Below are 23,047 nucleotides of genomic sequence, written 5' to 3' on the forward strand. Positions count from 1 at the left end.
AAAAATTAATTATTATTCCATGTTTAAAATTACTAGCTAGGCAACGCCCATTACATCGACACCTTGCTGCCAAGGACTACATTCTGCATGCTGGCGTCCTCGTACCCCAGGCTTGGCAATGAACATCAGTTTATCCATTGTGATCACAACATATTGGTTGTGGCTGAAACATATGGAAAGACTTGAGGAGCCATTGAATTTTGTTGGAATTATTCGATACAATGTGAACAGAGCCGTTCCTGTCAGGTGGAATGCTAGGACGAGTCCGGAAGGGTGGGGCCGGCCCCCCATGATTATTGGTGGGGCAGAACACGGCGTACCGCTCAGCCTCATTGCGGCCCTCGTTATCATCCATCATCTTTCATCATCTTCTTCAACCTTCGATTTCATCTAATCTTCCATCATCTAACTATCGGTCTTTCGCTTGGTATTCTTTTTACTTTCTTACTCAACTTCTTCCGGACCAAAACCGATTACTCCCTTCCCCGTCTCAGCCAGGAACTGATACGGGAGTCCACAGCCATGGTCGTCTCGTCCCTTGTTCGCCGAGGCATGGAGCTGGCCTCCGCCAAAGACCGTGAAGTGCCCTCCATTCATCTCTCGGGGTGGCTCGCTGGTCTTTTTGTCTTCTCTGTCCTAGCTTTCTTTTTTGTTGTATTCTCGGTAAGGTCACTATTCTTTGTCATGTTCCTACTTCAATAACGGGTTATGCTCTAGATGTTATACGGTCGCTAACACCATCTCTAGATCGAGTACACCTATGGAATGGTGGTTGCTACCCTCGCCGCCATCGAGGATACCAACCCTGATCTCTATATCCGTGTCGAGTCCAATTTCAATCCTAACAAGGATGTGGACCCGGTCGAGCCCGAGGCACGCACCCTTCGCCCGCAACCTGTCACTAGTACCCTGCGCACCTCCATTAAACATCTCCGTGCCCGTGCCGGCTTCTGGTCTCGTTTCCGCGGCTTCGGTCTGTTTATGACATACTCTCTGGCCGAGGGATTTCTATTCTCAATTCTACCTGTGTCCATGACCAACTTTGCCGGGCAGCTGGCTGCCAGAATGATCATCGGCATGGCCCTGGCCAACCTGGAACTGACCTGGGTACATATTGTGATATCCGAGCCCTCCTCCAAGCGCTTCTATCAGCGCATTCCCGGCTTCAAGAGCTGGCTGAAAATTGCACCCGTCGTTGCCTTCGAGCAAGGCGCTGTCTGTGCCGCTTTCTACATTCCTCTATTTATTACCGGAGCTGCCGGAGCTCTGGGTGATTTGGTTGTTGATCCCAACGCTAACCTCCCACCGGCTGAGCTTGTGAGCCGCGCCGCCACAGCCGTCGCCATCCCATCTCTACTTGCCGCCCTCGTATCCATCCCCGCGCGGGCCGTTACGATTCGTGTTGCAGCCTCCATGCTTCCAAAGGAGGATGACGCGATCGTACCCTTTGACCGCTCCTTCGGCGGAAAGGTGGTTCCTGCCACTCTGGGCGGCAGCGGTAAACTTAGCATTAAAGATGCATGGGCAACCTTCGATGGACCTGCTCGCATTCGCTACCTGAAGGTGATCGGTAAGGCCTTTGCCATGGAATTTGCCGCGGTGATCCTCTTTTCAGTTGTACTTGGATGCCAAGTCCACGCAGGGGCATTGACATACGGTATCCGGCGTAGTGAGGCCAACGCTTAGCTGATCCATATATTTTAACGTACATGAGACTTTCTTATCTTTATCCTTGTTATCTTTTAATTTTATTACTCTCTCTATTTTTTTCCCTTTTGATTCTTTTTTTTTTGTTGTACAACTTGGACATGACTTTTCTCATCCTTGTGCCATACTCATTCCCTACGAAACACCGACCCGAGTGGCTATAGAGCCAGAAAAGTTTCGTCTTGGCTGTCCTGTTGACCTCTCCTATTGTGTTGATAGTGGCCCTTGGTTAGTTATGCCGAGGACAGATTTTTCTCTATTGCATCTGGAATGCTCAGTTGAATCCATTTTACGAGTATATTATGTTCCATAAGTTTAGTATAGATACATACGGAGTCGGGTGTCTGAGGAACATTGACTCTGTCGATGCCTGACTAAGGCCATCCAACTGACCAATAGCCCCGCCCCCCACTCGATCAAACACACCGCCCTAGTGGCTATCCTTTCACCACTTCTCTCCTCACTGCTAATCTTTTCTCCCTTTCCTCCTCTTGGGTACCTTTGGAGAGTCCTCCTATTGTCGAACCGCTATATCAACTGCATGCGCTCCTAGGTCCCCGTCAGGCGCCATATCCCTTCGTCCCGTTCCTCATTCTCGCCCCACGTTACCCCTCCCGAGACCAGAGCCACCACTATGGCTACATCACCAGCAGGTCGCATGCTGTTGGGGCAGCTGCAACAGATGCAGTCTGCCAAGGACCTTCCTGGCATCAGCTGTGGGCTCGTCGATAATAATGTGTTTGAGTGGGAAGTCATGCTCATGATCTCAGACGATGTCAAGTTGTACGGCGGTAAGTCTATAATCTGACGGTTCCGGAAAGATTCGATAGTCCAGCAGCATATAGACCCTCAGACACTTACTGATTGGCTTTGATTTTTTTTTAACAGGCGGCTTCTTCCGTGCTCGACTCTCCTTTCCTCCCGAATATCCACATATGCCACCGAAGATGAAATTTGAATCACCACTTTTCCACCCGAACAGTATGCATCTTCTCCCCTCATTCCCCGCTCTGCTTGTCTATCCCGAACCAAACGCTGATAACCTATAGTCTACCCCAATGGCGACGTCTGTATTTCCATTCTGCACCCACCCGAGGAAGACAAGTACGGTTACGAGTCTGCTGCAGAGCGCTGGTCCCCCGTCCAGACCCCGGAGACAATCCTGCTATCCGTGATCTCCATGCTCTCAAGCCCGAATGACGAGAGCCCCGCCAACGTGGAAGCTGCCCGCCTATGGAGAGAAGACCCTAAGGAGTTTAAGAAGCGGGTTCGCAAGTGTGTCCGAGACAGTTTGGGCGAGGAGTAAAGCGCTCTTGATTCATAATGAGATTTATGCGTGACTGGTGTTGTTGGCCATTGGGTTGAAAGGCTTGAACTTTTTTTTTTTCCGTTTTACCTTCGCATGATGGACTATTAGTCTATCGAGTAGCGCCAGCTGTTTGTCTCCGCACCTTTCTTATCTTCCATTCATCTAAGTTCTCTGTCTCCCCTGGAGTTACGTGATATCGGCTCGGAGTTGAAATTTGGACTTACTCGTTTTGCATTGCCGTTGTTTCATAGTTCCTTGACCATACTGCAGCATAGCGCTGCCAACATATGTTCAGTTTCTGAACGAAATGAATATATCTATCTGCATCTATCTTGAATTGTTGTTTATTTCTGTTGTCATGCTTGGGGTATCCTGAGACATATAGGATGAGTAAGTATATCAGGCGGCTTCCATGTTTTTGCTCCCCTTCCTCAAGGATGGGAGGAAGAATCCGGGATGGAAAACTGTTAAGGCCAATACCGCCAAGGCAACCATCCTGGTGAGCTTAGCAATCTGCATGGTAGGGCGAAGTCTATGAGGGTACTCACATTCCATCCAGAACCAGAAACTCGTCCTCCTTTTGCATCAAGGGGTTCCCCCATCCGCCTGCCATCTCTGGGATACTGCATACCACGTTAGTACAAGCGATTCGCATCGTCCCTGAAAGACTTACCGATAGATACACCGAATTAAGACCGTAAAGTAGGCAAAGATATCTGCGATAACCACCAGCTTGATATTGTTCCGTCCGTTCCCACCGCCCAGAGCCTTCTCTCCCGAGCTACGACGAAGATAACGGATGAAAAAGTCCAGAGCCAACACTCCACAGACGGACATGGTTGCGACCTGGAACGCTATACCCGTGATGATAATGTCATTTCCCGCATTCAGAAGATCCCGTTGGTCACTTCCAGCAGCAGCCGCCACACCACCACCAGCCGCCTGCAAAATCAGAGACCCAATGTCACAGCCGATGAAGATCCAGGTGAACAATTTCGGTTTGAGGCGCGAGTGTTCCGGTCCCAGCGAAAGGATGATGTGCTTCAAGGTGAGGTAGATGCCCGCCGCGATGAACGTTGGCCCCAGAATAATTGCCACGATTTGCAACTTGAACGCGCCGCCATCCCAAGGATTTTTATTCATCAATACTCGACCGATATAACCCGCCATCTCGAGAAGCGTACCGACCACCAGCGCCACCATCAGCGTCCACGAGCGGAAATAGATGCCGAAACCGAGTTGAAATACGCCGCAAAGGCCATAAAAGACCGCGAAGAAGATGTTACCACCATAGTTGGGGTAGTAACCGTACGTTGTAGCTTCGACGGGGCACAAGGGCGTGACTTCTGTACAAGTTTTGTAGCTGGCCATGTTGGTTCGAGCTTCGAAATTAGTATATGTATACACGAGAAGAGAAAAGAAAATGAGCCAAAAAAGAAAAAGAACGACGGGCACTAGAAACGAAAGTATAGAAGAATAAATTTATGTGGCGTCTAGTCTATGAAGATAAAGAATCAGGGAGAGACCGTAACTTGGAACAACTCGATGACTGGCGCCTCGTATATATTTAATACAGGAATACTATTTTAAAGTCCCGTTTCTCTTCCCCGATTGCCATGACTCGAGTGGATCCTGTCGGCAAATTCCTGCTTCTCATAGAAGAAAAGGCATGCTTTGGGAGACCTGATTGGATCGCATTCGCTCTCGCTCTCGCATTCGTTTTCGCAGCCCCACTTTTCCTTCTGAAATTTGATCGCGGGCCCTAAACTGATTCATTGATCCATAAGCTCGATGGCTATGTTCTGACTCGAAGGAGCACCGAGATAGCCACCTGGCGCCAGGCTGACATATTTACCCGTCTTGGTAGGCCGTGCTTACTCCCCAAGACCTTCGATAAGCCTCAATATATCCGTAGTGAAGTCGCGGTCCACATAGAAAAGGGAGATGTCCTGTAGAGTGCATCCCGGGCCCTGGCCGAGACAATACACTAGTTGTGGAGTAGCGGCCGCAGCGGGGAGCCCAAACCCCACTGCGTCACTGCCTCGTTTGGGATTTGAATGGAGAGTACCCCGTATCTTGGTGAGAAAGGAGGACAGTTGTATGGAGTAACCTTCGCCCTCATCAAAATTCAATAGCTGCTATGCCCGAAGCCACGTGACATCGGCTGTCTCCCACGGAGGTTTTCCCCACGTGCCCCCCACGTGTTCCTCCACGTGGTCGCCAGTCAGAGGAAATCTGGTGTCAAATGCACTTTAGTTTCTTGTGGATCGACCATGCCACGGAGGGCCCATACCAAATCGCGCAATGGATGTGATCAGTGCAAGAAGAGGAGAGTCAAGGTAGGTCGTGTTTTTTTCTTTTTCAGTCAATTCTCCCATGTGTCCAATCCTACCATGATCTGGAACTGAACATGCTTCCCACTCTGACATTTTCATCAATATATATCCAACCTTATTTCCACTTTGATCAGCTAAAGCAGCTTTAACTCCAAATGGCTTTCTTTTCATAGCTTTTATACCTGTTCTCCTTGCCCTAACATCATATAGTGCGACGAAAAAGGCCCACCATGTTCAAATTGTGTCACCAGAGAACTTCGCTGCACTTACTTGAACACTCCTGCAGCACGCAACATAGCCAGTTCTTCATCTGCGAGTCCGAACTCCATACATCCCGGACTGGGTCCAACCTCGGATGAAGCCAGTCACCCCTTCGTTGGCGCAACTGCCAACGTTCCATTTACATATTCTCGCAAGCGGGAACTAGAGCTGATGCATAAATTTTCCACGGATACATATCGAAGTCTTTGCAACAAAGAATCAGATCACTATGTATGGCAGGTTGTCATGCCACGCAAAGCTCTGGAGCATGACTTTCTCATGAGTGGAATCCTAGCAGTAGCCTCCCTGCACACGGCCTCCGCTTTGGAGCCACCACAAGCTTTGTCTTATCTCGATACGGCCCTCGAATACCATAACCAGGGGCTTGCACCCTTCCGACACGCGATTGCCAATCTAACCCCACTCAACTGTGACGCCGTATTTGCCCATTCCGTCATCACCATTATGATCTGCATATATCTCCCCCGGTTACCAGGATCTAGAGGCGAAAGCTCTAGCATGATCGAGAACCTTATATTCGTATTCGAGTTACTAAAAGGTGTGGCTAAGATTTTCTCGATCACGCGGTCCTGGCTGGAAAATAATCTATTTGTCTCTAAGAACGGCTTCTTTGCGAAGTCCGGTGCCCCGCTAGATGCCGGAGCTGAGGCTGCTTTGACTCGTCTAGCCGATCTAAACGATACACTCCTGTCCAGCATGGAGCCAGACCAACATAGCATCGTCAAAGACGCCATCTCTCATCTCCATCGTAGCTTTGCTCGCTACGCACATGAACAAGATGCAGCTTCTGTCCTGTCTTGGCTTGCATGTGTCGATAAGGAGTTTGTTCATGTTGTTTGTCGTCGCCAGCCGCTTGCTTTGCTTGTTCTCATGCATTGGGGCGTTTTACTCGCCGAGCTTGATGGAAAGACATGGTGGGCTCGGAATTCCGGTTCCGCCCTCGTCTCAGAGATTTTGGTTGCTCTACAGGCGGGTGATGCCCGGTGGGAAGAGGCGGTTTTATGGCCGAAACAGAAACTAGGTCTTTAAGGTGATTCACCAGTACAACCCATTTTCGAAGCTCTGAGGAAGGGCAGGCAGGCGCGTTCACTTTGACCGGATACCCCATGGCAACTGCGTTGATGACAAAAGTACACTTCTCCTGGTAGCGTCTCCAAGATTCATTCCTTCGCCGCGGGGTAAAATGGAGGGGGCCTATCCTTCAGAGAGCTTCCTAAACTGAAATACGAGGCAGACTCTCCACCCACGGAATCTCGAGCCCAGTAACATGCCAGGGCAGAGAACTCCACAACGAGGGATAAACCATGAGTTAACTTAAGTTCGCCATTACTCATTTAATATACAGGGGTGATCACATTAGAAGGATGGCCTGTGATGGTGCAAAACTCATGCACGTATCGGCAGCATTAATAATAGCTGGCCTCAATGAAAGTTCCACCTATATTTTAAGCCAGTTTTTATATCTGAGAGAGCAAATAAAGCTCGACCTATGCTGTCCATCTCCCTTTAGCCCATGTGGTTGGATCCCAAGGGACTCATCAAGTAGAGGTTACAATTACAAGGACACCTTAACTGCCATTTTAGATGGATGAGTTCCAGCCGATTCTGTCCGGTATCACAGTTCTGTTAAAGTCGAGGCTACAAAACAAAAAAGAATGCACGGAAGCAGAGGTAACGGGGAAACAATTATAGTTTCGATGGAACCGAGACAAGCAAAACAGGCCTACATTGAGTGATGAGCATGAATGAACCTGCAATGTTCCTTCGCAAGTTCCTGTCCGCTAAGGGATGTTCGAGGCGAGGCGGTGGGGAGAGTTTTGGAAGCTTAGCCTTTAGGGTTGAAGATCCGCCCCCGAGGCCCGGTTAATCTTAACCGTAGCGGACGCCTGCTCTCTTGGCAGTGGGGGAAGTCTGCGGAGTTGATGCAATGATAAGGGACTCTCAACATACTTAAACAACCTCGTCTGACACCGTCCTTCTCAAGTTAAACACGCATCTTCATTCTCCGTCCAAGGGCAGGGCCGTAAGACTGCACTCGAACAACTTTCTATATACTACCTTATAGTCTTTTGCTGCGTCGAGTATTTGAATTCAATCACCATGCCTTCGTCGATGCATCCATTCGATCCTCTGACACCCAGAGAGATCTCCAAAGTAGGCTTTCCATATTACACAGAAGATCGTTGTTGACCAAGAGCAGGCTGCACACATTACACGCTCTGCACTACCTGGAGAGAGCCCCATCTTTCGTGTGATAACGCTGAAGGAGCCCCCCAAGCAGGACATGATTCACTTTCTAGACAAGGAGCACTCTGGGCAGCCGCAGGATACACCCCCTACTCGGGTAGCTCGCGTACAAGTGGTCGTCCGCAGCGAATCTAAGAACAAACTAGTTGAGCTGCTGATCGATCTTGACCACGCGGCCGTTATCAAACAAGAACATCTCGCAGGGAAGCATTCTTACATTGACTCTGAATACATGAAGTCAGTTGAGCAAGCCTGCTTGGCCGATACAAGGATTCAAGAGGAGATCAAGAAGCTCAAACTTCCCACAGGAGCAACAGTCATCGTCGAACCGTGGGCATACGCTACGGATGGTATGAACGACATGTCCGAGCGTTTAACCATGGTGAATATACTTCCTTCACAGCTAATGCCTGACTGGAGCTTCGAAAACTAACAATTTCATGTAACAGTGTTGGTTCTATATGCGCTTGCTCGACAGTCCTGATGCCAACTACTACGCCTACCCGCTGGATCTATGCGCAGAAGTCTCCGAACAGCTTCAGGTGACCAAAATATACCAGCTTCCATCATCGTCAGACGAGCGTATCCACGACCACCCAAAGCCATATGACCAGCGCAAGATCCATTCCACCGAAGCAAGCGAATACCACCCAAGCTTGCGATCATCGCCGCGCAAAACCACCAAACCATACCAGGTGGTCCAGCCCGAAGGTCCCTCGTTCCATGTCGACGGTAACGTTGTCACCTGGGAGAAATGGCGCATGCGGATAGGATTCAATTACCGCGAAGGCTTGACTCTGCACGACATCCGCTACGACGGCCGTAGTCTCTTCTACCGTCTATCTCTAGCTGAAATGTTCGTGCCCTACGGAGACCCCCGCGCCCCATATCCTCGTAAGGCGGCCTTCGATCTAGGAAACGACGGTGCCGGTATCAACGCCAACAACCTGCGTCTGGGCTGTGACTGCCTAGGCGTAATTAAATATTTCGACGGCTGGCACAACACCAACTCAGGCGAACCACTAAAACTCCCCAACGTCATCTGCTGCCACGAGCAAGACGACGGGATCCTCTGGAAACACACCAACTTCCGCACCCAGAACGCAGCAGTCACCCGCTCCCGCGTCCTAACCCTGCAAACCATCATCACCGTCAGCAACTACGAATACATCTTCGCCTTCTACTTCGGCCAAGACGCCTCAATCCACTACGAAGTCCGCGCCACAGGCATCCTATCCACCTGCCCCATCAACCTCACCGACAAAGTCCCCTACGGCACCATCGTCGCCCCCGGCGTCCTCGCCCCATACCACCAGCACCTCTTCTGCCTCCGCATCGACCCAGCCCTCGACGGCTACTCCAACTCCCTGCAAGTCGAAGAATCAATCCCCATGCCCCTCAACGACCCCACAATCCCCAATCCCTTCGGAGTCGGATACACAACCACCCACCAAATAATCGAACACGAAGCCGGCCTCGACCTCGACTTCACAAAAAACCGCACCTTCAAAATCATCAACGAACACTCCAGAAACCCAATCACAGATACCCCCGTCGCCTTCAAACTCCTCCCTTGCTACTCCCAAATGCTCCTCGCCCACCCAACCTCCCACCACGCCAAACGATCTGAGTTCGCCTCCCACGCCGTCTGGGTCACCCGCTACCACGACGACGAACTCTTCCCGGCCGGCAGACATACCATGCAATCTGCCGGCGGCGAGGGAATTGCTTCCGCCATTGAATCTCGGAGCCAAGCTACTTCGGAGTCGAGTGTCCGGAATCGCGATATCGTGGTCTGGCATACCTTCGGCTCTACGCATAACCCCCGCATCGAAGATTGGCCCGTCATGCCCGTCGATAAGATGGTGGTTGGGCTGAAGCCTGTGAACTTCTTTACGGGCAATCCGGCCTTGGATGTGGCTGTTTCGACGCAGGAGCGGAATAGGAGTGTTCTTTTTGAGGACAGTGGGAAGGCTTCGGCTGAAGGTGCTGCGTGTTGTAAGTTGTAGATACTAGTATCTCTCTGTGTGGCTTGGGTTGGGGGGGGTTTGTTTTGGGGATGGCGGTTTTGGTAGATTAGATAAATTGTTATACTGCTTTGTTGTCGTTCTTTGTTTCAGGGTCTGGCTTTGTTTGGGTTCTCGGTTATAGCTGGGATTTCATATTGGTTTAAGTACGAGGAATTTTCATTATTGGCATGCCCAAGTATATAGAGGGGCACTGCGCAATTCACGATATGACTAGAGAAGACACAATGCATCAACAGCCTCAGTGCAGATATATATCTGGCTATATTGTTAGGATATGTACTACGTAACATAAGTCAAGACAATAGAAGAATAATCCAACTGCCACGGTCTATCATGGTGTTAGGAGCTCTTGTTTCCTCCGCCTCCGCACCAGCATCGCCCGTCGCCTTCTCGTTCTACTTGGACCAGGATATCCATGCCCTTTTCTCGGAGGAAGTCAACAGTTCGTTGGCGCACGTCTTCTAGGTCGGAGCCGCGAGACGCGATGACATGGATCACGCCCAGTACATTAGGGTTGGACTTTTCGTGTGCGTGGTCGTGGTCGTGATTGTGGCTGTGGGAGTGGGAGTGCGAGTGATTGGGACTGTGGCTGTGACCATGACCATGACTATGACTATGATTGTGGTTATGACTGTGGTCGTGATCGTGATCATGATGGCTATGGCTATGGCTGTGGCTATGGCCATGGCCATGGCCGCAGCCGTGGTCGTGGTCGTGGTCCGATTTCCCCGTATCGTCGAGCCAGAACTTGGGAACGGTGTACCCTACAACTCCCCGTAGGGTGCTCACGCCAGCTAGAGTTTCACGGACATTATATTCGACGTCAGCTGGAAGGGTTAGAAGGAGTTTCTTGGCAGTGCTGCTGACTAGCGGCACAGCAGAAGCAAAAATCAAGATGGCAATCATGCATGAGGCGATGGGGTCGTACCCTGACCAGCCAGAGTAGTGTACAAGAATGGTTGATATCACAACGGCGACAGAACCAAGGGTGTCAGCAAGAATGTGGAGAAAGATCCCATGCATGTTCTCATTGTCGTGTGAATGATCGTGGCCATGGTCATGTCCGTGGTGTGCATGGTCAAACGCCATGATACCCACAAGATTCACGGCGAGGCCGGCAGCACTGACCACCAACAGCTCTCCGATACGATGCATCTGGCTGCCTGATGATAGCCTTTCCACCGCTTCGTAGATGATTTCAATACTGATAATCCTAGAGACAAAGTCAGCAATACAACCTGATGACGAGCGGGAGGCCACTCACATGAGAAAAATACCGTTAGCGAACCCCGACAGTGTGTCTACTTTGCCATATCCATAAGGGAATCTCGCACTGGGTGGCCATTTACTCATAACCGCGGCGCAGAGGCCAACAACAAGCGCAAGACAGTCAAAGAACATATGGATACTATCACTTAGGAGCCCCAATGACCCTGTGAGAAATCCATAGGATAGCTGAACGAGCATGAACGCAAAGTTGAGACTAGCAGGGTCAGCCATAATGAAGTGCACAAGAAACAGTGGTCTTACGTCATGAAATAGAAGATGCGACGAGAGTCACTCTCCTTGAGAATGCTGTACAGTAGTGGATATGGCTCACTATAGCGGAGGATGAGCTTCGTGATGGTTGACGCATCATCATTGGAGTGGGTGTGATGGTGGTGATGGTTATGGGCTTGCATCACCAAGCGCAACTGTCTATCCTCAAACCTAGAGGCAAGAACCGCGATCCCAGCAAGGATCCCCCTGAAGATGAAGACCACATAAGCACCGTCGCGCGGTGGTGGTGCGCATAGCAGGGCGGCGCCACCAGTTGCAATGGCAAGACCAATCTTGTGCGGCGAGCGTAAGTTTGTCGGTGTCACATACATTAAGCATGCTGCAAAACCACCGGCAGCTGCCACTACATACATCATACCTGAAAGATGGAAATATAAGCCCCCGGCAACAGTGGTGCCAACTGCTAGGAGCAACCCAAGGAGAGCAGTCAGCATTGGATCGCTAGGAGAAACACCAGATGATTCCAGGCTGGAAAGTTTCTCCTGTGGTACTGCTGCTTCATAGGCAGGGTCAAGTGTAAAGGCCAAGAAAGGCGGGCGAATGACAAAAACCGACACAAGCAATGATACATAGCCCAAAAAGGGCTCTGCGTCCCAAGACGTATTCATTGCCAGAAAGCTCAACACGACCACGGTTGCGATGACACCAATTGTCAGTTTCTTTTGACTCAGCCGTGCTTTGCTATCTTGAGAATCATAGCCGCGCGCAAGTGTCGGCACCCCGGACGCGATTGCCAGAGCAAGTACAAATGCGACAAGGAAACCACCCACCTTGAGCGCCGCATAGATGGGTAGTGCAATTGAGCTCATTTGCAAAAAGGAAGCCGTAACAATTTTCGAATGGAGTTTGGGTGATGTGACTTGAGAATCACTTCTATCCCGTTGGGCTACTCGAAGTAGCTGCGCTCCTCCCAAGATGATCATTGTTATGGCGGTCAAGATACATGTCCTTGATGGAATGTGATTTAAATGCTTCGTGCCTGAAGATGTGATACTTTCATCATCAGTTGCGGGTTGCGAATCCGTCCATTGTGCATGGTGTGTATAATACCACGAAATGGCAATCCATGGCAAAGCTATTAGGGCTCCGGCAAAAATTTCATGACTAAACGGTCGTTAACTAGTGATATCAACCAAGGATATGGACGTACTCACGTCCTCTGTGACTCGGGGCTTGACGATATGATAGGCGTATCCGGTACCAGCCCTGTTACGCTACCAGAATGGCTATGTTTCGAGTTGTGTGAGTGAACACCACTGGCGTGGTCGGACTTGCCCCACGTGTCGCCATGACTTGAAGAGTGTGAGTATGAATGTTGGTGTCCTTGCCACGAGCTCGATATATTGCCGTTGACGTATGTTGACCCAGTCAATGGTTGCGACGGTTGTTGAGTGGAAGCTGCGTCAGATGCAGAGAAGGAGATCGGCCCCTGCGACCAGCGTTTGGAGCGTGAGTGACCACGACTAGGAGTGGGCTTATACTGTCCCTGTGTCGACAATGCGGGAGCAATTGTATCCACACTGGACACAGGAGCGCCCGTTGACATGGTCTCAGTGTGCGACACCTGCTTCGTAGAAAATCGGTTCAGCGACGATCAAGCAGACAGGAGGCGGAGAGGTCAAGGAGGTTCGAGGAGAGCAATCAAGGAATGGGGGCGTTCTGGGAGCTTTAGCAGCTCAAAGAAGATATCTAACCGGGCGATTGAGGCAAGGGACGCGGCATAGCGCCAAGGATAACAAGCAGACTTGATGCAGAAGCAAGCTTGGTGAACAATGGGAGTGGCAATGGGAACCTCCAGATGCGATCTTCAGGCGATAACAGCGGGCCACGTGATCGTACTCCTCGGTTCGTTATCTCCGCACCTCCAGATCAGAACTACTACATGCAATTCCTATAATGAATACAGAAAAGATAAAATCATAAATAAGATGTAATAAATCGGCTTCAATGTCTAGAATCAAGTGGGAACCTCAATCTAGTCATTGTCCAATAAGAAAATGTGCTGCTGACTCCCAATGTGGTAACCAACCGCTTTGCAGGTCGATAATCTCTTGCCCTTGCAGCATCGCCGCGCGGTTGATCTGATGGAAGTGTGGGGGGATGAAGACCGGGCCATGTTTACTCCGTCTTACACCCGATCGTCATCTTGCACCACCTTTACAGGATTAGAGCTCCTGCGGATCTTCCAAACACCTCAACGGCATACAGTGAGAAACTTCTATGGTCTCAAGATAGTCAATTGACCTCTCTTACGCATTATGATTAATATTCAAATTGTCTAATTTCCCCACCCTTCAACCGCTCGCCATGATTGAGTCCTTCATTAGCATCGCTTTCTATATCTCCACCGTGGTCACCCTCTGCATACTTCTACTACCATCACAATATGCGCCGAAACGCTCCACAGCGCAAGATGCTTCTACCGACCCCAAAACTACTGTACAGATTCTCGTCCTCGGGGACATCGGTCGTAGTCCGCGCATGCAGTACCATGCGCTGAGCATTGCCAAAGGGGGAGGCCAAGTGGAAATCATTGGTTATCATGGTACGGAGCGATTCCTCTTCATCGTCACCTCATTCCCCAACGTTCTAACCCTCTCCTGTAGAATCAGAAATTCATCCCGATATCTCTTCCGACCCCAGAATCTCGATTGTTGCACTTCCTCCACACCCAGCCTGTCTTCAAACAAGCAACAAACTTCTTTTCCTAGTATTTGGGCCATTGAAGGTCCTCTTCCAAGTTGTCTGTTTGTGGTGGTCATTAGCCTATCGCACGCGCCCAGTGAAATGGCTCCTTGTTCAGGTTGGTCCCCGGTTTCGCATAACTTCCAACGCAACCCACGCTCACCCAGCGGCTCGTATCGCGTAGAACCCTCCATCTATTCCAACTCTAGCGGTCGCATCCCTAACCTGCTTTCTTCGTCAAACGAACCTTATTATAGATTGGCATAATTTCGGCTACTCCATCCTGGCGCTCAAACTTGGAAATGGTCATCCGTTGGTCAAACTGTCGAAATGGTATGAGAAGACATTCGGAAGATATGCCACGGCACATTTGTGCGTCACAACAGCCATGACGTCTGTCCTGAAGAAAGAGTTCCTACTGGAGGCACCTGTCCTGCCGCTGCACGATCGACCAGCCAACCACTTCCGGCCCATACTCGATGATGACGTGCGACAAGAATTTCTCTTATCCTTGCCGGTAGCTGCTTCCGAACAATCGCTAATAAAGTCTGGGGCCCTTCGCGTTCTAGTCAGTTCAACGTCGTGGACTGCGGATGAGGACTTTTCTTTGCTCATTGATGCCCTCTGTCGATACTCGGAGTTAGCAGCGACGACCATGCCGGAACTGCCCCAGATGTTAGCCATCATAACGGGCAAAGGCCCACAGAAGGAAATGTATATCAAGCAGATCGCCGACCTAGAAAAAGCGGGCAAGCTCGAAAAAGTGACAATACGCACAGCATGGCTGACCACCACAGACTATGCAAAACTCCTGGCATCCGCTTCACTCGGCGTCAGTCTACACACAAGCAGTAGTGGTGTCGATCTGCCTATGAAAGTAGTTGATATGTTCGGCGCTGGTCTGCCAGTGGTTGGCTGGAACCGCTTCGAGGCGTGGCCAGAATTGGTCACCGAAGGTGTTAATGGGAGAGGATTCGGGAGCTCCGATGAACTCGTAGAGGAGCTTGTTGAACTCTTCGGAGACACAAGTAAGCTTGACAAACTCCGCGTCGGAGCGCAGAAGGAAAGCACTCGTCGCTGGGATGACGAATGGAATCCAGTAGCGGGAAAGCTTCTAGGAATCGTATAAACAGTAGCCTGTACAATAGAAATACAAGGATAGAGGAAAAGAACGAAAGAAAGTCTTACTGCTAGGCTTGAAATTTGCCGTTGCAGTATATACAGGTGTCGAATACGTCTGACAGGGTTCGACAGGTGTATTCAAGTTCGTCATGCACAAGATCCTCGCTGAGATATTCTGTTCCACAGCGCGAGCAGAATTTCGAAAGGTCTGGCTCTTGAATAGCCAGAAATGTCACACCGCACCGCACTATTGTTGACAGTTAACGCTTGTATTGTCACTGGGAACGATCTCTACTGAGCAGTTACGTACCAAACAGATGGCCAGCCGCACACTGAGCTTCCGCGGCGGAGTACCAGGAGAGCCCTGCATCGCATATAGCACATTGTTCGAAGATCTGTTGGCCTGAGCCCTGAAGCTGCTCTGCGGGTTTTGAGTCTATCGTACTGCCTGGTACCGAGCATTTGCCTATTTCATCAGACAGATCAACATCTATGCTTGATGCTAACCACTCCAGAGCTTTTTGAGCCTGAGACAGTATCCTGTCGTTCTGAGAGTCCACAATCGCGCAGCAAGCGGCTGCATAGAGCATTTTCCAGCTCAACGTCAATTTGCTATAGTTGCCATCTTCAGTGAAGAGTATATATCCCAAGGCAGCTTCCCGTTGTCTGCGCAAGGCCTCTGGAGATCGATCTGGTAAAGGATATGGGAAACCCAGGTCATCAAATTCCGTAAGCTCTGCATTCGCGTGAGAGAAAACAAGCGTTGTTCGCTCTTCTGCAGAAGTCCGATATTCAACCGTATCTCCTGGATGTAGTGTAAAAGCTGCCACAACAAGACCATTATAGGATGCAAGACCCCAGGTTCTGCTGATGGTGTATCCGCCAAGGTCACGGGCTATGTCAAACTGTTCGCGGATAGTATCAAGTTGTTTCTTCCAAGGTGTTTCTGAGAGTCCATTGCTGCTTTGGATGCCAGACAGTGTCATAGTTGCCGTGTATCCACCTACAGTACCGAGATGAAGGATTGGCATCTGCGTTGCCTCATCCAAAGCAACGGTCATGGCTGGTCTCCATTAGCGACAGATATTCGTTGGGTGTAAGCAAACCTTACCACTTGTCTGTTCCCAATGCCTCGGACAGTCAGTTCCTAGATCACTTCCGGTGGACTCGTAGAACGGCAATTCTCTAACTTGGTTCCCTTTCCCTGCTGCTTTCACTCCTTGATATGCTGCGCGAGAAAAGCATATTGTAGTCAATCCAGCAAAGCTGCCTACGACAAGACCAATTTCAGAAGATTCCTCCTGCATACTTATTAATAAAAGCGGCCTCGTTTCTCAGTGCAAACTTACTGTGTAGAGCCAATGCAGAGGGCCAGTCAAGTGGTAGCTTTTCAGGAGTCCTCCGTACGATATGTTCTCTTCAGAGACACATTGGACCATGTGATTCACTGCAGAGCTTGCCTGATCATTGTCCGGTATCAAGGTTATGACATGTCTGACCATCTTGAGCTTTGCCCCCAGTGTGACAGCCACGTTCCCAATCGCAGAACAAACACCATCTCTATCCTTAGTTTGCTGATAGACCCATGGGCCGGGCGACATGAAAGATGCCCTAGCGCGCGCTCTCAGAGCAGAGGCGAATATCGAGGCCGGTTGGACATGTTGATTTTCTATATGCTCATCAAGTGAAGTAAGGGACAGGACTTCAAAAGAGTAGGAGCTTGTGGAAGTCGGATCTGTAGATCTCCGAGCCTGTAAGAGAATCATATCATTGTCGTCGTTGGTGACCGAGAGGAAGTGCATACCCCAGCGGCTTTCAGGAGGCGGTACTGTGTAGCTCGTGGCATGTTGTTCTGCAATCGGAACTTTAAGAGGCGGACACCACGTAAAAGAACGAATATTGGACTTCCGTAACCTGAGCTCTTCGTCATCAACAAAAGACTTGAAGTACGAGCTTAGACAGTCGTTGACGATAGCAACCCGTGTCCATCTTCCTTGAGGACTAATATCATAGAATGATAGAAGCAGACTCGAAGTCAATACTGCCAAAACACAGCGTCTATGCTTGGCGAGTCCTGGTGGCGACCAGGCCAAGCCGGAGACAGTAGTGATAGACTGCTCCGGCCCGATTGAAAAGTTTTCCCGCTTCTGAGGATGTATTATGGGCCACTCCCCGTTTGTGAAAACATTCGTGCGAATGCGTGTCACGTTCCAAGTATTGGTTGCGGCCTGGGAACCCGACCCTTTGCCTCCTTCTTTTTCTGTCGTATGCCTTGGTGTCTGTCTGTCATTAGCTCTGTTTACTAGGATATGGTCATCATTCTTTACGGTGCTTTGCTTCATTGACAAGCAAAGTAGGATTCGATGCACTGACTAATATTTGGACATATTCCCCTGCCGCTACGGCAATTTCACCGTCTGCAGACCATGATATGCAGTTGAAACAAGAGGGGAAAAGCTGCAGTTCTAATGGACCTAGCATTATAGCACCAAGACGGTTCAAGGGTAACTGGTTGTGTACTTTAGAATATAATCTTCAGATATAGACTGAAGAGTACTACAAGTTATTCATGTGACGCTTTGGGTAAAGCGCGTAGACATTTCGCGCGTCTTGGCAGGTGACATGTGTTTACCTATCACGTGCTGCTGAGACATCTACAAAATGTGTGGCTAAAAGCGGTAATACTGGAAAGCGCAGTTGCAAATCAACTTGGAAAAATCATCAATTTCGGTCCGCCTACATCTTGTCTCGGTTCGCCTAAATATACATATGCAGGCTTTGGCTGGCCCATTTTATGTCCAGACCTATGCGGGTATAAACTCATTGTGGTTATCGCTTTTCAAATCAGAAGTAAATCAAAAGAAAATGCCATGCCGGTGCACAGGACTAGTCAACCCGATCCAGCTTCTGGACAACCATGGCACTAGCGGCGCCACCACCATTGCAAATCGCGGCCACACCATATTCACCAGGCTGCAGCTGGTGGAGAAGGGTGACCAAGATACGCGAGCCAGAGCTTCCGAGTGCATGTCCCAGAGAGATAGCTCCTCCCAGGGGGTTGACACGGGCGTTCTGCAACCCAAGAATCTAAATGCACGTTAGACTCAGTATTGATAATCTCCCGTGTGGCGGGTACTAACCTTCTCGTTGGCTTTGATAACGGCAGCAAATGCCTCATTAAATTCCCAGACGGCAACCTGATCCTTGGTGATACCAGCTCGCTCAAGGGCAATGGGAACTGCCTTCGCTGGGGCGACCGGGAAGTCCACGGGGTCAATAGCGGCATCCGCAGCAGACACGATACGCGCGAGGGCCCGGTTACCCTGGCCAAACTCACGAGCCAAGTCCTTGCTAGCCAGAACCAGAGCTGACGCTCCATCATTCATGGTGGAAGCATTGCCAGCAGTGACAGTGCCTGTGCCATCTCTCAAAAAGGCGGGCTTTAATGTTTTCAACTTATCAATCCGCAGATTCTCATATCCTTCGTCACGTTCGATAACGGTCTCACCCTTCTTACCCTTGACAGTGACGGGGGCAATTTCATCGGCGAACTTATTCTCACTCCAGGCCTTCTGGGCCCGCTGGTACGACTGAATCGCATATTGATCCTGGTCTTCCCTCGAGATCTCGTACTTCTTGGCTGTAGTCTCGGCACAGATACCCATATGGAACTTGTTATAGACATCCCACAGACCATCCTTGATTAGACCATCCTCCAGTTTGATCTCTCCGAACGGTGGAAGCTGGCTGGAACGTGCGAGGTAGTAAGGGACACGAGACATATTCTCCATGCCTCCAGCGATTTGGGCGTCTGCAAGGCCAAGCTGGATATTCTGCGCAGCAAGTGCTACGGCCTTGAGACCCGAGGCACACACTTTATTTACTGTCATGGATTCCACTGTAGGCGACAAGCCAGCGAACATAGAAGCCTGACGAGCTGGTGCCTGGCCCACAGATCCTTGGAGAACATTTCCCATGTATACATCGGTGATCTTCTCGACAGGGAGTCCAGACTTGGTCACAGCAGACTTGATGGCAACGGCGCCCAGCTCGGGGGCAGAGACTGACGTGAACGATCCATTAAACTATTAAAACAATGAGTTTACTTGGAAACAGCGTTGGGTATAGTAGAGGGTCGAACCTTAGCAGTCGGAGTTCGTGAGGCACTGAGGATATAGGCATCCTGGATCTCCTTGAGTGCCGGGGTTGCAGCGCTGAACTGTCTCTGCCACTGGCGAGATGCGGGGATAGCCGCTCGCTTGAAGAGACGGGTAGCTGAAGCTTGGATCGCCATTTTTCAATGCTTGTAGAATGGAAGGGAAAAAGGGAGATTAAAGAGGAAACAAAGATAATAAGTACCTTGTCTCCGGATTCAGGGTAGGTGTCCCGGTTCGAGGTGCCTTCGACCTGCTTCTCCGCAAAGTGATCCGCCTCTAGCCGCCAATGTAACTGCTGCTTCACCCGGTGGGCGCGGAACCACTTCGCCGCTCATCCGCTTGGACCGAGGCTGTTTTGAACAAGGGATTGATCACATGATGTGAGATCATGTGGCCTTGAGAGCTGGTATGCCCCTTACCCGATAAGGAACCATAATGGCTGGATCTCAATGGATCCATGGATATCAAGGATATATTACCAATTCAGCAAGTCTCCGATAAGGATCACACACTGTATCAATGCAGATTCAATGTCCACAACTCCGCCGCTACTACTCCGTACCTACTATAAAGTCCAGTAGTGACTCAAGTGGCTCTCTGTCGGTCGTGACTCGTGAAGTCAACTGCCAGCCCCTAAGCTCTACGCGCCTTGTATAAAATCCCGTCTCGTCTATATTGGAACCGCTTTAAGTCGTCCATGTTGGGCCCAGGAAACTTTCGGTGGTAAAGTTGTCTTGATATGCTGGGAATTGACTGTATATATGTACAAGCATAGATACCATCCACCTCCTCGACTTGTGCGCGGGGGATAGGGGGCCGGATTACATATTTTCAATTCGCGATAGAGTGTGTAGCTTTGAAACAAATACTTTATGTTCATGTAGTTCTCACAACTACTAGTAGTTCCTGGGCAACAAAGGATTTTGAGAACTATGTCCATCAACGTGACATCATATCCCCTGTCCTGTGGATGACGAATTGCCAGGAGGATAATAATAACTGTCCGAGCGGTATGGAATATATCGGTTTTAACATACGCATGCTAGATTCTTATCTCTATATTAGGCTATCTAATTCTCCAGTAGACGGCGAATGCTAGTTTCTTGGGGACTTCGAAACAGTCCTATGACAAACATATCCGCAGGGACCAATATTTATTTCAATTACACTACTAGTACATGGATATGTACAGATTAATTTCTTGAAGTAAGAAATAACCACCTACAAACTGCAGTGAACGCTGTATTTTAAGAATAAACCTCATTTTATTGGATAGGTTTCAAATTTACTTCCTCTTTTAACTCTATTGTCCAAGGTATGATAGTTTGGTGCTGAAGGACTAAATTTGGACTATACCGTATGTGCTCCAGCTACAGGGTGTCAGAACTTGGCCCGCTGGCAGAGGACGCGGCAGGCATAGGCTTACGGATTTGGAATCTCTCGGCTGATAGACAAAGCTTGTTGTGGTGATATTGTTAGTTGAGAACATAAAGGATCATGATGATATATGCTCGGGTTCACGGGTGAGTTCCGACCGTTAGCGTTGAAGAATCCATCATGATGACTAGGACTCATTTGGTTTAGTCAGTAGGAAGCTCAGTAGTAAACCGGATCACAGGACAGGAGATTTCCCAGCACATTTAGTACATACCTTGTAGAACGAGTAGTCCGAGGAATCGGGAAAATAAAATGCCTATTGAAAGAGAAGGATATTATTGAACTTAGTAAAGGAGATAAGCAAATTCCCAGTGGATCTCTTTGATGATTAAAGGGGTAGAATGGAAGCCGTGGCGGTTTGCCGTTGATTGTAGGAACTCTCCAAACAGCAAGCGGTCTGTAGTGGATCTGCACGCCTCCTCCCATTGTTACTCATCTTCTTCTTTTCCCAAACCACATCCAGACTCTCTTCTCTCAAAACAACATTTGAGTTCAGTTTAGCATCTCGAGATTCAAGATCTGAAGACGGCCTTTGTCTTCTGTATCACAATTTAACCCCAGTGTTGACAGTTCCCCTTGCCCGCTCCCATTCATACTCCGATCCGTACCCCGCCGCAATGTCGACCTCTGCCCGTCGTCGTCTCATGCGCGACTTCAAGGTACGCATTTCTCGTAGAGCTCGGAATTCCTGGTTCTTGTTTTTGGTCCTTATTATATTCATGTGTACTGCTCGAATGATACTTCTTTTGCCCAGGGGACTCCGTCTCTTCCCGTCTAGATCTCGTGAGCTAATCTCTTCCATAAATGCAGCGTATGCAAACCGACCCTCCTGCCGGTGTCTCAGCCTCTCCGGTAGCTGACAATGTCATGACCTGGTAAGCCCTTTAAATTTTTGATGTTGTTATTTATTGCCTTGGTTCGTTTCTGATCCTGTCTCTACTAGGAATGCTGTTATCATCGGGCCTGCTGATACTCCTTTTGAGGATGGCACATTCCGTCTTGTCATGCACTTTGAAGAGCAGTACCCGAACAAGCCCCCTGGTGTTAAATTCATCAGCCAGATGTTCCATCCGAATGTATACGGTACGGGCGAGCTGTGCCTGGATATTCTGCAAAATCGTTGGAGCCCAACGTATGACGTGGCGGCCATTCTCACCAGTATTCAAAGGTACGTTCTCTGGCCACCAGTGACGGTGAGCGATTGGCTCTAATCGATTTCCGCCTTTCTGCAGTCTGCTTAATGACCCAAACACATCATCACCTGCCAATGTCGAGGCATCTAATCTCTACAAAGACAACCGGAAGGAGTACATCAAGCGTGTGCGTGAGACTGTCGAGAAAAGCTGGGAAGACTAGGGGACCCTACATGTGATATTGGCTATTTTTCTTTATTTTTTTATATTCCCTTCTCTCGGTATGATTTATCTGTGGGCGTTTATGACGAAACAAATATTGTCTGCTCATGTCAAAAGGTGACAGCACACTGTCGATGGCGGCGGACACGCCGTTGGCATGACTTGTCCTTGGAGGATTCACACGCCGTTTGATGACATGCACAGCGCGGGGTTTGGGCGCCTGGTACATATTCTCCCTTTGGTCTCTTTTTGTGGATAATCGCATATGTTTCAGTTGCGAGGTGCATAATGCATTAGCTTAGGATGTTTTCTGCCTCAATTATGCCTTGGCTTCTATCACTGATTACTCTTTCCCCTTGCCGTTCTGCGTCACTTTGACTTGGCTGAGAGTGTGGTTTGCTTTCGCCTCTCGAGTTTATTATTATGAATGCCGTTCACATTTTATCAGTGAAAATTAAGAGGGGCCTTATAAAGAAAATCGCATAACGAATTCCACTGCTATAAATCGACTAGTAACTGCGGGACAAGCGACAAGATAGTTTTCAGCCGATGCCAAGAAGGAGACTAACGGCTCGTGTCGAAGCATTATTATTTAGTATTATTATGATTTCCTTGACAACTTTACTCCTCCGATGAAACACAAGAAACGAGATCCCACGTCTCTTTATTTCTTTCACGTCGACCTAACAAGTCCTGTCGCTGTGGTAGTATATTGTCCTTCCGACTAAGACGGGTCTTGACTAATTTTTTTTTTTTCCTTCTTTTTCTTTGCCTCTGGGGGCTTGAGGAGATCACGAGTCCCCTCACCAAATTGCTCCCC

General features: G+C 49.4%; 10 protein-coding genes across 10 annotated transcripts; 6 read left to right on the forward strand and 4 right to left on the reverse strand.

Annotated features, from left to right (window-relative positions):
* Nucleotides 1-389: 389 nt before the first annotated feature.
* BDV37DRAFT_164435 (uncharacterized protein) lies at nt 390-2,056 on the forward strand. The gene is made up of 2 exons (XM_032079227.1): nt 390-663; nt 748-2,056. Exons 1-2 carry the CDS (start codon nt 523-525, stop codon nt 1,684-1,686), a joined length of 1,080 nt encoding a protein of 359 aa, XP_031939367.1. The 5' UTR covers nt 390-522; the 3' UTR covers nt 1,687-2,056.
* A 285-nt stretch (nt 2,057-2,341) lies between these two features.
* Nucleotides 2,342-3,013, forward strand: BDV37DRAFT_285019 (putative ubiquitin conjugating enzyme; the record flags this gene model as incomplete). Its single annotated transcript, XM_032087629.1, has 3 exons — nt 2,342-2,498; nt 2,596-2,688; nt 2,757-3,013. The coding sequence occupies 3 exons, from the start codon at nt 2,342-2,344 to the stop codon at nt 3,011-3,013; spliced, it is 507 nt and encodes a 168-aa protein (XP_031939368.1).
* A 57-nt stretch (nt 3,014-3,070) lies between these two features.
* Nucleotides 3,071-4,528, reverse strand: BDV37DRAFT_253098 (RTA1 domain-containing protein). Its single transcript, XM_032082522.1, has 3 exons — nt 3,690-4,528; nt 3,565-3,639; nt 3,071-3,512 (listed from the first exon to the last, which is right to left on the reverse strand). Exons 1-3 carry the CDS (start codon nt 4,385-4,387, stop codon nt 3,416-3,418), a joined length of 870 nt encoding a protein of 289 aa, XP_031939369.1. The 5' UTR covers nt 4,388-4,528; the 3' UTR covers nt 3,071-3,415.
* A 761-nt stretch (nt 4,529-5,289) lies between these two features.
* On the forward strand, nt 5,290-6,663 carry BDV37DRAFT_273118 (Zn(II)2Cys6 transcription factor domain-containing protein; the record flags this gene model as incomplete). Its single annotated transcript, XM_032085000.1, has 2 exons — nt 5,290-5,355; nt 5,563-6,663. 2 exons carry the CDS (start codon nt 5,290-5,292, stop codon nt 6,661-6,663), a joined length of 1,167 nt encoding a protein of 388 aa, XP_031939370.1.
* An 817-nt stretch (nt 6,664-7,480) lies between these two features.
* On the forward strand, nt 7,481-10,070 carry BDV37DRAFT_164461 (amine oxidase). The gene is made up of 3 exons (XM_032079228.1): nt 7,481-7,788; nt 7,835-8,263; nt 8,331-10,070. The coding sequence occupies exons 1-3, from the start codon at nt 7,735-7,737 to the stop codon at nt 9,888-9,890; spliced, it is 2,043 nt and encodes a 680-aa protein (XP_031939371.1). The 5' UTR covers nt 7,481-7,734; the 3' UTR covers nt 9,891-10,070.
* Nucleotides 9,944-13,017, reverse strand: BDV37DRAFT_295600 (metal cation transporter MSC2; the record flags this gene model as incomplete). Its single annotated transcript, XM_032089930.1, has 4 exons — nt 9,944-11,124; nt 11,176-11,394; nt 11,442-12,575; nt 12,626-13,017. 4 exons carry the CDS (start codon nt 13,015-13,017, stop codon nt 10,251-10,253), a joined length of 2,619 nt encoding a protein of 872 aa, XP_031939372.1. The 3' UTR covers nt 9,944-10,250.
* A 761-nt stretch (nt 13,018-13,778) lies between these two features.
* BDV37DRAFT_273121 (chitobiosyldiphosphodolichol beta-1,4 mannosyltransferase) lies at nt 13,779-15,285 on the forward strand (the record flags this gene model as incomplete). The annotated part of the gene is made up of 3 exons (XM_032085001.1): nt 13,779-14,016; nt 14,078-14,274; nt 14,341-15,285. 3 exons carry the CDS (start codon nt 13,779-13,781, stop codon nt 15,283-15,285), a joined length of 1,380 nt encoding a protein of 459 aa, XP_031939373.1.
* BDV37DRAFT_164502 (uncharacterized protein) lies at nt 15,161-17,836 on the reverse strand. Its single transcript, XM_032079229.1, has 5 exons — nt 17,652-17,836; nt 16,628-17,557; nt 16,390-16,579; nt 15,589-16,341; nt 15,161-15,525 (listed from the first exon to the last, which is right to left on the reverse strand). Exons 1-5 carry the CDS (start codon nt 17,757-17,759, stop codon nt 15,347-15,349), a joined length of 2,160 nt encoding a protein of 719 aa, XP_031939374.1. The 5' UTR covers nt 17,760-17,836; the 3' UTR covers nt 15,161-15,346.
* Nucleotides 17,837-17,910: 74 nt separating this feature from the next.
* Nucleotides 17,911-19,679, reverse strand: BDV37DRAFT_164514 (thiolase family protein). Its single transcript, XM_032079230.1, has 3 exons — nt 19,420-19,679; nt 18,419-19,363; nt 17,911-18,365 (listed from the first exon to the last, which is right to left on the reverse strand). Exons 1-3 carry the CDS (start codon nt 19,570-19,572, stop codon nt 18,165-18,167), a joined length of 1,299 nt encoding a protein of 432 aa, XP_031939375.1. The 5' UTR covers nt 19,573-19,679; the 3' UTR covers nt 17,911-18,164.
* A 1,594-nt stretch (nt 19,680-21,273) lies between these two features.
* ubc2 (E2 ubiquitin-conjugating protein RAD6) lies at nt 21,274-22,883 on the forward strand. The gene is made up of 4 exons (XM_032079231.1): nt 21,274-21,531; nt 21,683-21,747; nt 21,816-22,040; nt 22,105-22,883. Exons 1-4 carry the CDS (start codon nt 21,490-21,492, stop codon nt 22,226-22,228), a joined length of 456 nt encoding a protein of 151 aa, XP_031939376.1. The 5' UTR covers nt 21,274-21,489; the 3' UTR covers nt 22,229-22,883.
* The last annotated feature ends 164 nt before the right edge of the window (nt 22,884-23,047 follow it).

This window comes from Aspergillus pseudonomiae, assembly GCF_009193645.1.
Source record: "Aspergillus pseudonomiae strain CBS 119388 unplaced genomic scaffold BDV37scaffold_55, whole genome shotgun sequence".
Lineage (NCBI taxonomy): Eukaryota > Fungi > Ascomycota > Eurotiomycetes > Eurotiales > Aspergillaceae > Aspergillus > Aspergillus pseudonomiae.